General features: G+C 34.4%; 2 protein-coding genes across 3 annotated transcripts; one reads left to right on the top strand and one right to left on the bottom strand.

Moving 5' to 3' along the window:
- Positions 1-3,845: 3,845 nt before the first annotated feature.
- Positions 3,846-7,794, top strand: LOC113323530. Of its 2 annotated transcripts, none has more exons than XM_026571844.1 (2): positions 3,846-4,656; positions 6,211-7,794. In XM_026571844.1, the coding sequence occupies exon 2, from the start codon at positions 7,018-7,020 to the stop codon at positions 7,705-7,707; it is 690 nt and encodes a 229-aa protein (XP_026427629.1). In that variant the 5' UTR covers positions 3,846-4,656; positions 6,211-7,017; the 3' UTR covers positions 7,708-7,794. The 2 variants fall into 2 exon arrangements, with proteins under 2 accessions (XP_026427629.1, XP_026427630.1); XM_026571845.1 differs by lacking the exon at positions 3,846-4,656 and having other exon boundaries at positions 6,310-6,339; positions 6,726-7,794.
- Positions 7,795-8,087: 293 nt separating this feature from the next.
- Positions 8,088-9,574, bottom strand: LOC113324744. Its single transcript, XM_026573035.1, has 2 exons — positions 9,277-9,574; positions 8,088-9,184 (listed from the first exon to the last, which is right to left on the bottom strand). Exons 1-2 carry the CDS (start codon positions 9,572-9,574, stop codon positions 8,088-8,090), a joined length of 1,395 nt encoding a protein of 464 aa, XP_026428820.1.
- Positions 9,575-13,426: the final 3,852 nt, after the last annotated feature.

The following is a 13,426-nucleotide window of genomic DNA, read 5'->3' as shown; positions in this document are numbered from 1 at the left end:
GTGCAATAAAATGACGAAATGGGAGATAAATTGACGGTTACGAGTGTGGTGCTTAATCACGGGCAGCAGAGTGGGCCAGTTAATTCAGTAACACACCATCAATATATGTCATCGTCTCAAGCCGGTAGCAGTCCAACAATATCACAGCCGAGATGGAAATTTATTCCGTGATTGGACGTGCATAAACCGAAAGAAATCAATTATGTCATCACTTTGATAGTCCATGCAAAGTTACCTCTAATTGATCGCACCAAATGATAAGGAAAGTCAAAGGCATGCATGCTAAGAAGGACAAAAAGGAGCTGACATATATGCGTACAAGGAAACTAATGAAGATACCATATTCAGTCTTTCCAAAACAAGGTGATACTTATATATATTTATGTTAAGGAAGTTGAAAAGGCATTTACCTTTTCTTTGTGAGAGTAATAACATAGTGGATGAAGATTAAGGAAGTGGGTCCCGCGTATATAAAGATTTGGCTCATTTTGACGACACTAGATTGGAAAGTAAGTGCTAAACTTGGAGTCTCAATATAAAAGAAAGTGCATTACGACGAGAGAGGAGGTTCTCGGTTGGGTCTGTTCGAGGAGATACAACAAGAGAGGAAGACGATCATTTACCGGGTGACAACGGTGATATCGGTTTATTATTTTTTTTCTTGTAATTTATTTTTATGGTTTTTGAGAAATCCATTTCTATGGTGTGCTAGATTTTGTAACTAGGGTTCATGGAGAAAACTACTTTGAGCATAGACCATTGTGAAATAAATTGGAATTATTTTGGTATTAGGCTATAAAAATGAATGTTGAAGTCTATAATTTTGTTTATTGATTTTATTATAATATGAGTTGTTGCACACCGGCTTTGTATGATACATTAGCCTAAATTCATAAATTCATGTAGTTTGCAATTATATTTGTTAGTATTTGATAATTCATGCTTAGGTTAATCTTTTAATGGGTTATGCTTAGACGAAGCAAATAATAATTGTGAATCTATAAATTATGTTTCGATAATTCTCTCGTCATTATAATTTGATAGGTTATGCTTAGAAATTTGATGGGATATACTTAGGGGATGCGAGTTTATGATCGGAGATTACATCAATAATAGGTGGTGCAATAGAACAAATATATAAAAACATATTTGGAATTAGAGTTTTTTTCGGTGCATAATTATAAATAATAGTGGAATCCATAGACCCTGCTTACCGACTCTCTTTCTCATTGTATTTAATTAGTTTTCTTTTGTTTTCATTCTTTTTAAATCCTTAATTCCAAGAATCCAAAAATATCATATCTTGATTGGTTAGTCGATTAGGAGTATTGATTGCAGTATTTCTACCGCTATCTGTGGGTTTGACCCGTACTTGCCTCTGTCTACTAGTTAGACACCGTGCGATTGCGGTTATCACATATAGGGTTCTTCCAGAATCCCATCAATTTTTGGCGCCGATGCCGGGGAGCGGTTGTTGAGTATTGTAATTAGTATTTTTGATTTTGTAAATAATTAGGTTTTTATTTTATTTTTGTACAATATTTTTATTTTTTTTTAGGATTTCTTTTTCCTTTTGACTCTTTTTGTGTTTTAGAATTTTATTTCAAGAGTCGTTTTGAGGATGATGAATTCTTTGTAAGAGACGTCATCTAAGATGACACTTGCAGAATATAAGCGTAGAAATTCACATTCTCAGGAGACACCTTCCGATATGACGCTTGGGGAATATATGCATAGACAACGGTATGGAGTTTTTGCTCCACATGTGGTAAGTGAAGAATCGCCTCTAATGATATATGAAAAGTATTACAAACATACACTGCCTAGTTTGGAACAAAGATTAAGAATTCTAGCATGCCAAGAGTTATATGCAGGTGATGATTTAGAGGAACCTGTTTATACAGAAGATATTAGTATTGAGTCTAACGACTTAGAGACAATAGACGTTCATAATGAGGTACCTTCTAGTCATTTGAATTGTGAGATTCCTCTAGGTCACTTGGCTGCAGATGATAATGAGTTGCTTACTCATGATATTGTTGCTCAATTGAGCTCCAATTTTCCTGGCCCATCTTGTGATTTCCTGATATGAATGTGGAGGCGATTGGTATTGGTCAGGTAACTGCTGAATTTGAACCGATCTCTGTTTGTTTAGCCCACTTTGCAGATTCTGATGATCCTATGCTTATGGACATTGTCAATGCATTGTTCCCTCCAATGGTTAATCAAGGTAACTCAACAACAGAATTTATTTCCGCGGACTTAGAACCAGATTTAGGAGTTACTGATTTTGATAAACTTGAACCATTAGATACAGGTTTAAACTATTGTGTCGAGTTTGATAATTCTTTGCCCTTTCACATTGTCAATACATTACTTCGTATGATTTCTGGTGAAGATAATGTGTCGACCGAATGTATTTCAGCTGATTTAGAGTGTGCTTCTCGAATAGAAACTAATATACATTCTATGTTTGTTGTCCATGTGAGTGATTTATTTATCTCGACAAAGGACTGTTTTCTATTGGGAATGGATTTACACATCTTTTTGGAGCTTTATAGTGTTTGCAGGTTCACATTCGCAGCTGACCTGATTTGTTGGATTGATCCCCAACTTTTCAGACTTTATATATATATGCTTTGCTGCTTACTCTGGTGCTATCTCACCTTGTTTGAGGTTCTTTATGTGCGCAAGCAAGAATACAAAGATTATGCTTTATGGGAGTCAACCCATACGATTTCGCTTCATGGGAGTCAACCCATCATATTTGTTTTCTTTCCTCTATCTTTAATTTGTTTGCTTGAATTTCCCATCTTAATTTTTACGTTGGATGAATCAATTATATTGAGGACGATGTAGTGTTTAAGTGTGGGGGAGTGATACTTTCGTTAAGAATTATTGATTTAAAAAAAATATGATGACCAGCTGTGTAGCGGGTCTACAAAAAAAAATTAAAATATTTTCTATGACCAGTTGTTTAGCGGGTCTTTTTCATTCTTTTTCATATTTTTATTTTATGACCAGCTGTGTAGCGGGTATATTGTAGGGTTCTTATGACCAGCTGTTTAGCGGGTCTTAAAAAAAATGATGACCAGTTGTTTAGCGGGTCTTTCCGTCTAGCTGTTTAGCAGACGTTTCTTCATATCCAGCTGTGGAGTGGATATAGGTGGTGCAATAGAACAAATCTATAAACACATATTTGGAATTAGAGTTATTTTCGGTGCATAATTATAAATAGTAATGGAATCCGTAGACCCTGGTTACCGACTCTCTTTCTCATTGTATTTAATTAGTTTTATTTTGTTTTCATTCTTTTTAAATCCTTAATTCCAAGAATCCAAAAATAGCATATCTTGATTGGTTAGTCGATTAGGAGTATTGATTGCAGTATTTCCACCGTTCCTTGTGGATTCTACCCGTAATTGCCTCTGTCTACTAGTTAGACACCGTGTGATTGCGGTTATCACATATAGGGTTCTTCTAGAATCCCATCAGGTGGTTCTTTAATTACTGGTGTACATGCTGCATTCCTTTCAGTAGATAGGAGATTTTTGTGGGACAATATGCTTGAAATTAACTCTCAAGATAAACCATGGTTGGTTATTGATGATTTTAATGCTATTTTGAGAATTGAAGAAAAGAAAGGTGGTAGAAGTCCTTTAAAAATAGCAATACTCGAATTCAATAATTGTATTCAAAGTTGTGGTATTATTCAAGCCCCCAAAAATGGGTTACAGTTTTCTTGGTGCAACAATAGATCCGGAGCTAAAAGAATTGTTTGTAACTTAGATAGAGATGGTTGGAGCTACATCCCAGTTGGGAATATAAAGTAGGTGTAGGGGGGATCTCTCAATATGTGTTCTTTATAGATCTAATGCCTCAATTCCAAAGCCTCTAAATGTGCCTTTCAGAGCTTTTAAAGTTTGGCTGGAACATGAGGGATTTTTGAAAGTAGTGGAAGATCATTGGAAGAAACAGGTAACTGGCAATCCTGGTTTTGTGTTTTTAAGTAAATTGAAAAGTTTAAAAAAGGTGATAAGTGACTGGAATTGGAATGTATTTGGAGATATTAGAAAGAAACTCAAACAGGCTGAGGATGATATTTTGAAAGCTGCTTTGGATTCAGATAGAAATCCAGAAGACATAGTATTAATGGATAAGTTGTAACAGCTAGAGGAAAACAAGAAATCATATCTCATCAAAATAATGAAATGGTGAAACAAAAATCAAGAGTTAAATGGATGAATGAAGGGGATTCAAATACCAAAAAATTTCATGTAAACATGAGAATCAGACAAGCACAAAACTCTATTGTTGAGCTATAAAATAATGAAGGATCTCTTATTACTAGTCAGCAAGGAATATCTGACATCTTGGTGTCTTATTTTGAAGATAAATTTAAATCTCAGGATACTCAAATTCTAGAAAATGTCTTTAGTGTTGTCCCTCAAGAAGTTAACTCAGAGGATAACACTATGCTTGAGTCAACTCCTTCAGCTAAAGAAATAAATAAAGTTGTATTTGACATGGACCCTGATAGTGCATCTGGTCCAGATGGTTTTAGTGGATGGTTTTACAAATGGGGATAAAACATAGTTGGTGAGGATTTTATCAAAGCCATTCAGTACTGTTGGTCAAACGGCTTCATCCCAGCTGGTATGAATTCCAACTTTTTACTGTTACTTCCCAAAGTTAAAAATGCTAAGAGAGAAAATCAGTATAGACCAATTGGCCTTATGAATTTCAGCTTTAAAGTGATTACAAAAATTATTACTTCTAGACTGTATCTGATAATGGATAAAATAATTTCTCATCAACAAGAAGCTTTTATAAAAGGAAGAAATATACAAGACTAGATTGTACTAGCTTCTAAAATGGTGAATGAACTTGATATCAAAAAAAGAGGAGGTAATTCTGGATTAAAGCTATACATAACACAAGCTTATGATTCACTTAGCTGGGAATTCTTATGTCAAGCTATGAAGACCTTTGATTTCTCAGTAAGTTTTATTAAATGGATTCATACCTTACTCAAATATGCTAAAATTTCTGTTTTGATCAATGGTGGTCCTGCTTGTTACTTTAGAGTGAGTAGAGGGCTCATGCAGGGTGACCCTTTGTCACCTTTAGTATTTTTTATAGCACAAGATGTGCTCAGTAGGCAATTGAGTTAAATGGTATTAAACAAGAAACTGATTTCATTGGTTAACAGAAACGGGGTGCAGCCAACACATATTTTCTTTGCTGATGATATTTTCATCTTTTGCAATAGTGATAAAAGAAATGTTAGAAGACTGGTGCAGAAACTGAATGAGTATCAAAGATCATCTGGACAAACTATTAATTTAACAAAGAGCAAATGCTTTATTGAGGGAACAAGTAAAAGCAGAAAATTACAACTAGCTGAAGAATGCAACATATCTCTAGCTTCTTTTCCTGACAAATACCTTTGAGTAATGCTAATACCTGGGTGTATTAAAACTTCTCGTGTTTGGGAATGTGTGGAATACCTTCAAGATAAACTAGCAGGTTGGAAAGGGAAACTACTATCATTTAAGGAAAGGCTGATTCTTGTGAAAAATTTGTCTTAAGCAGCATACCTATCTATAATACAGTAAAAACTCCATATATTGATACTCCATATATTAATAAACTCTATATATTACTAAAAAAATCATGGTCCCAATTTGGGCCAGTTATAAATAGTGATAACTCCACATTTTAATATTAATGGAATTTTTTAGTCCCACCATAAGGAATTTACCTCCATATATTAATATAATAGACATAATCGGAAAATTATAGATCTTGTACATAAAAATTTAAAATAAAGAAAAATATGTATCTATAGTTGTTTGAGAAAAGAATGTAATTTTTTAGATTGTTATCGCATATTTTGATTTACATATACGTAAGACCTCGTTACTATGTGCACCCTCTTGTTGAAGCTAAAATATTTTCAACTTGTCATGCATGTTTAAAGCTTCTTGTCGAGCAATTTTTTTGCGGTATACCTCCCTATATTAATAATTTTGTGAAGTCCCAAGTCTATTAATATACGGATTTTCTATTGTATGTCTGTTTATAAGTGGCCTGCAAGAGTTCTAAAGGAATGTGAGAGAATTATAAGGAATTTTCTGTGGTCTGGTGACCCTAGTGTGAGAAAACCAATCACTTTAAAATGAGATAAAGTTTGCTCTTATTTAACAGAAGGTGGTCTGGGTATTAGAAAACTTGAAGTTATCAACAAAACTCTACTAATAAAACTTTTCTGGAAGATTCTAAATGGTGAAGATGAATGGGAAAAATTCTTTCAAGCAAAGTTCAAGAACAGTAGAGGTGAGTGGATTACTTATCATAAAAAATCCTCCATTTGGCATGGTATAAAAACGGTAATAAACGAAGTTGAAAACGGCTCAAGATGATTGGTAGGTAATGGACAACAAATCTCAGTTTGGAAGGATACATGGACAAATAGCAGACCACTATGTGAACAATTTCCAGGAAATGCTCCTATGAATTCTAATCATAATATGAAAGTATCTGAACTACTAAATAATGGTGAATGGATTGTACCTCCATAATTGGCACAGTTTTGTGGAGCAAATGAACCGCCAATGGCTGATAATGAAAATGTCAGAATAATTTGGCATGGATCTTCTATAGGTATTTCTTCTATAACATCTGCTTGTGAATTAATTAGAATGAAATATCCAATATTGCAGTGGACCAAACAAGTATGGCATAATAGCGTTCACCCTAGTGTATCTAGTAATATATGGAAGATAGTTAGAAAGGTGGTACCATATGATGGCATCAAGATGACCTTTCTGCAAACAATCAGAGGAAACACTAGAACATATATTGTGGTTCTGTGATTATACTGAAATTATTTGGAAATGGCTTGGAGGAGTATTTCACTTTTTAAACCCAACTACTTTTGAAGATATTCTCTCAGCAGCAAAAACAAAAAGTCCTGCAGTGAAGAAGATTTGGAGAAATGATGCTTTTATTACTATGAAGGAAATTTGGTTTTTCAGAAATAGAGCAGTTTATGAAGAAGAAGAGTATAATTTAGAGATGAACAAGAAAAGAGTGTTGAAGTTCACAGCTGATAGTGAAGTTAGAATGTCTGCATACATGTGGGATTCATCTTATGATCTCCACATTATAAAAAAATTTAACCTCAGGTGTAGAAAAGTTAGATACTTACAGGTTCAGGAATGCTTCTTACATCTCCCTAAGAAGAATCAAATTCTGATGTGCTGTGATGGTGCTGCAAGTGAGAACCCTGGAGATTCTGGATTTGGTTTCATAGGGAGAGACTGGACTAGAGATGTTAAAGTTGCTACCTCTGGAGGTTTGGGTGTTGCAAAAAATTTCTTGGCTGAGATAATGGCAGTGCTATTTGCAGGTGAATGGGCAGTTGCTAATAATTTCTTGGATGTTTGTTTTAGAACTGACTCAAGTGCAGCCATATCAGTATTTAGGAGTGGAAAGCTTCCTTGGATAGCTACATGGAAGAGAATCTGTAGCAAAATAAAATGGGAGTTTGTACAGAGCTTTAGAGAATTTAACTTCTCAGCCGATTCTTTGGCCAAAAAAGGTGCAGGAATGAATAAAGGGGATTGTGTTGTATATTCAGAGAGACCACCTTTCCTAACAAAAATTGAACTTCCTTTCTTAAAATACTTTAGGTTTTGCTAAGCTTCTTACTTGTAAGCCTACTTTATAAAGGCTTTTGTTTTCCTTGTTTTTATCATGAGGTCCAGTTGGCCAGTTTTATATTTGTGAATTCCTATTTTGGTTTTAATAAAATTCTTATTATCGAGCAAAAAAAAATGCTCAACTACACTTACTATCCTAATCCGAGACTTAGATATAAGTAGAATAGAAATCAAGACTTATAGTTTTGACAACTTATAGTTCTTCCTACCTCGTAAAAGAAAAATAAAACGAGAGGAAGCATTCTTTTACCTCGTAAAAAAAATGGGGGAAGAAACATTCTTCCTACCTCGTAAAAAAAATAATATGAGGAGGAAATATTATTTCTATCTTTTTTTCTGATAAGAAACGATATTTATTCATTATTGATCAATAGTACTTGAGTCTTTTGCCAAAAGACTACAAATATTGGCACTGAAATTATCATAAAGCTCAATATCTAATTCTGAAGTTCTAACTGACTTAGCCACTGCATATGCTACTTGATTGTCATCTCTACCGATGAAAGAAAAATTGCATAAACTAAAACAAGAAGATAAATGTTTAATCTCTTTCAGAATATTTCTGTTTTCCCACTGAATTAATGAAGTAGTGCCTGTGATAGACTGAATGGCAAGCTTAGCATCTGCTTCTATTTGGATTTTGTTATAAGATTTTTCCTTTGCCCATGCAAGTGCTTCACGAATTTCCATACATTCTGCTTCTTCTGTGTTCAATGCTCCATGTACGAAACTTCCTTTGATCCCTCTACATGCACCTGTTTCATCACGAATAATTAGACCAGTGCATGTTTTCCGAATAATGTTGTCAAAAGATGCATCTACATTAATATTAAGAATGCCTGGTGAATGAGGTATCCAGTGAGATGTAATGTTATGCATAAGTCCATGTGCAAGATTATATGATTTCAGATGAGAAAGCAAATGATAGTTAATTTTGTGCACAGAATTAAATGGGTTTAGAGTAACTCCCTGGAAAATTGAATCACATTTGTCCTTCCAGATGATCCAAGCACCAATCATTAAGGTAAACAACCAATGTTCATTTGTGCTATTATCTGTTGTGAACCAACCTGTGCACCAATCTGACACACTTGTACAGTTATTTCTAACTGCATCAATGTTGATATTTACTCCTCTCCACACAATTCTGGCATGTCTACATTCTAATAACAAATGTTCAATAGTCTCAATTCCAGTGCCACAACAACCACATTGTGTTTCTTGCTCAGCATTATGGACTTCCGGCTTATCTCTTGTTTGATTAATCTCCCTGATACACTTCCATATGAAGAGCTTAATTATATGAGTGGCTCCAGATTTCCACAGTTTTTTCCAAATCACAAAATCAATAATTATTCCATTGACATTAGCTTCTCTGGCACAGTGACTAAGCTTATTGTAAGTACTCCTAACAGATAAATTACCATCCTTAGAAGGCATCCATATATCTTGTCTTCCTTTGTCACATCAAGAAACATACTCTAAATTCTGGAAGAAGTATTGGCATCAAATAATTGATCTAATAGTGTAATGTTCCAATTGCTTGTACCAGGAATAATAAGCTCAACAACATCTGCATAAAATCTGAACAATTCATTAACTGGTACTGGTGGAGTTGTCATACCTGGGATCCATCTGTCTAGCCATATCTTAGTTCCTCTACCATTATTGATTTTCATAAAATAATGTTGTTGGGCTACAATCATACCTTTAGTGATGCCATTCCAAACATAGGAGCAGTTTTTTGCTTCAATCTTTTGGTGAAGTATATCTCCATTTCTAAAATATTTGCTTCTTAGAAGTTGCACCATTAGATTATTAGATTCAGAACAGATTCTCCATGCCATCTTTGTGAGTAGAGCCAAATTGAGTTTTTCTAAATCTCTGAATGCAAGACCACCAATATCTTTTGGTTTATATATCTTGAGCCAAGCTATTGGATTTGAGCCTTTGTTTGTCTTATGCCCCCAAAATAAGTATCTCTATATAGAAGTAATTTTATTAACGAGTTGATTACGAAGCTTTAAAGTCCCTATTTGATAAGTAGGAACTGCATTTAGGACATGCTTGATCATAGTTGACCTTCCTTCTTGAGTAAGAGATATTGTATTGTAAGTTGATAACCTTTGCTTAAAACTTTCCTGAACTGGTTTGAATGCTTCTTGTTTGGAATGTCCAAGTATAAGTGGAGAACCCAAATACTTCTCTTTAGAGTTCACGGCTTTAACTCCAAGAATATTAGTGAGACTGTTAGCTACTTCCGGTTTGGTGTTCTTGCTGAAGTGCACTGCAGATTTCTCAAAGTTTATAACTTGACCTGACTGTGTACTAAAGTCATTAAGAAGATTAAGAAGATTGTTGACAAAAGTAAGATTTTCCTGAGTGAAGATCAGGCAGTCATCTGCAAATAGCAAATGATTGATGGCTGGTGCATTACTAGCCACTTTAATACCTTGAATAGTTTTATCTTGCTGAGCTGCAACTAGATGTCTTGAGAGAAATTCATTGCAAGGATAAACAGATAAGGTGATAATGGATCACCTTGTCTAATACCTCTTGTTGGCTGGTATTCAACACAAGGTGATCCATTAAGAAGAACTGAGAGTGGTGATGTACTTATACACTGATGTATCAATTCACAGAATTCATCACTAAATCCAAAATAGTTGAGAACTTTAAGGAGGAAACTCCACTCCAATATGTCAAATGCTTTTGACATATCCATCTTGAGTGCTAGCCATCCTATTTGACCCCTTTTCTTCTTCTTCATAGAATGTGTAATTTCTTGAGTTATAACTGTGTTATCACTAATGAGTCTACCTGAAACATAAGCTGCCTGATATGGGGATATGATCTTCTCCATTAGTGGTTTCATCCTGCTGACAAGTATCTTAGAAATTATTTTACAAGAAGTGTTGCATAATCCAATTGGTCGGTAATCTGCTGCACAGATTGATTTCTTTTTCTTTGGGATGAGAGAAATATAAGTTTTATTAACTTGTCTTGCCATATTTCTTGTATCAAAGAATCTCTTGACCATTAAGCAAACATCTTCACCTATAATGCTCTACTGACTTTTGTAAAACCCAGCTTGAAAACCTTCTGGCCCTGGAGAACTCCAATCTTCCATGCTTTTTAAAGATGCAAAAATATCATCTGAAGAGGGAATACTTGTAAGAAGGATATTATCCTATGCAGTGATGAATGTTGGAAGTATAGAATAAAGTTGCTCATCAAGTATTGGATTTATAGTAGAACTTATACTACTGAAGTGATGTGTAAGATAAGATGAAATATCCAGTCTAAACTGTAACCAATTACCATTGTAATATTGTATAGAATCAATATTATTCCTACTTCTTCTTCTGTTGCATTTTGAGTGAAAAAATTTGGTGTTGTTATCCATGTCCTTGATGAAGCTATCTCTTGACTTATGTTGTTAGAATTCATTATGAACTTTATTCCATTTGTTGAGATCCTTATTAACTGTCAGAATTTGTTCATTTTCCTGAGAGCTGTGTGGCTGAGCTTGTAACACAGAAAGCTGCTGCTGCAGAGAGTTAATCTGTTGATGGATATTACCAAAATGTTCTCTATTCCACTTGGATAGAGTTTTTATAGTAACACTCATTTTATTAGTAAACCGATAGGCAGGTGATCCATTAAATTCATTTTTCCAAGCATTAGCAATAACATTAGAACAAGAATCATCATTAAGCCAAGTAAGAAAGAACTTGAAAGGCTTCCAGCAGTTGGGGATACAAGAGTCAGTAACAAACATAATTGGACTATGATCACTACCAACTTGATTTAGGTGATATAACTTAGAATTAGGAAAAGAAATATTCCATTCACTATTGCCTAGATCCATGTCTATTCTAGATTTTCTATCTCCAGTGCCTAAGTTGTTGCTAGTCCAAGTGTGATTTTTGCCAGTATAACCTAAGTCTTCTAAGCCACTGTCAGTAACAAGCTTATTGACCCGACCATCAATAGAGGAAGAAGCATTGTTATCAGAATCAGTAATATGAAAATTCAGGTCACCTAGTAGAACCCAAGGGCAACTGTTGTTCTTACTAATATCCAAAATATAATTCCACTGAGCTTTTTTCTTGTGATAATTAGTGTGGCCATACATACAAGTAAGCGGAAATTTAAGCTTGATATTATCAGCTTGAACCAAAATGTTAAACATATTATTGTCTTCACCAACTACATCACAAGAGAAGCCATTTTTCCAGAGAAGAACAAGCCCACCAGATAAACCAATTGGATCAATAAAAGCAGAATTTGGGTACTGATAATATTTAAGGAGAGGTTTTCTTTTATCTTGAGCTATATTTGTTTCACACAAAAAAATTATGTCAGGATTTTGACACCTAATAAGGTCACTGAAATGGTTTCTGGTGGCTGAGTTTTTGAGTCCCTAAACATTCCAGGAGATTACTTTCATAATTTGGACCTTTTTTGAGTCAACTAAGATGCAATGCAATGCACTAATACTTATGATGAGAACTAAAACTCTATAGATTATTAATTTATGCACTATGCAACTATGTAGTCTGTGATGTTTAATAGCTAAATGCAAGTAAAAACAAAAGATAATGAGAAAGTACTGGAATAAACTAAATGATAAAAACTTGTAACGTGAATATAAGAAAATACCTGACTCTCCATATGAGTGCTTGTAGTTTTCTTATCCTTTGCAGTGACTGAAGAGGAAGTTTGGAAGTCTTTGCTAGTAGCAGTGGTTTCACAAGAAGAAGAAATTTTAGTTGTACCTTCAGATGAATCACAATCTTCCATTCTAATTCTTTTACCAAGCCTGCAGTCTTCGCTACCTATTTCTTGTCTCCTTTGTTGATTAAGAAATTCATGTTGATGATTTCTCCATCTTTAGGAGGGACAAACACTGCATTTTTGACAAATTTATTTTGAGTGCTCTTGATTGCAGGAACAACTTCTTTAGAAACTGCAGTTATATTCTTTCTTATCATTTTTGGATTACCAAAAAAATAAGGCTTATCATGAGCCTTTTGAAGAAAGATGGCTGCATCCTTACAGGCCACTCCACAATGCTTGACTATATAGCATTCAGAACAGATATTTGGTGGTTGTGTCTCATAGAAGAACTTGATCCACTTGCTCACTCCAGCATTAGTAATTGCCTTTACTCCTTTTCTCATTAGATATGTAAGATCTATATTAACACATACTTTTACAGGATCTCCATCAACTGGAATTGCATCTTTGGGTTCAATTCCTACCACATCTCCCATAATGCTGCTAATTCTTGTTACTGCAGAAACATTCATATGTTCAGGAAGGATCCATTTAAGGTGAATCTAAAAATGTTGAAATCCCCAATGTTTTTCTGTGTAAATCATCTCAGGAATATAGTTGTGAACAACCAATAAGTGCATGTTGATATTCCAAGGCCTTTCATTAATCACCTTGTTCAGTGAATCCCACTTGCTGAATTTGAAAATCATAATGTTTGGTTCTACCCTCCACTATCTTGACTTCCTTATCAGTTAGAAAAGGCCAAGTGAACTTGATAAACTTTTTCACAGCCTCATATCCCATTTTTCCTTCAATAATAATCTTCCCAATAGCACTAGCCTCCCATTTACTTTCTTCTTCCACAACTTTATTATTGTCTTCTGAGTTAAAAACCATAACTTCATTTGTATCTCCTA

This window comes from Papaver somniferum, chromosome 11, assembly GCF_003573695.1.
Source record: "Papaver somniferum cultivar HN1 chromosome 11, ASM357369v1, whole genome shotgun sequence".
NCBI lineage: Eukaryota > Viridiplantae > Streptophyta > Magnoliopsida > Ranunculales > Papaveraceae > Papaver > Papaver somniferum.
This window is presented reverse-complemented; position numbering and strand designations above follow the sequence as displayed.

Excerpts from the sequence above, each read along its gene's own strand:
- LOC113324744 (XM_026573035.1), bottom strand. The coding sequence starts at position 9,574 with ATGGCATGGAGAATCTGTTCTGAATCTAATAATCTAATGGTGCAACTT. Across the intron at positions 9,185-9,276 it reads TGTTGAGCTTATTATTCCTG|GAAGACAAGATATATGGATG; the intron begins GTACAAGCAATT and ends GATGTGACAAAG.
- LOC113323530 (XM_026571844.1), top strand. The coding sequence starts at position 7,018 with ATGAAGGAAATTTGGTTTTTCAGAAATAGAGCAGTTTATGAAGAAGAA.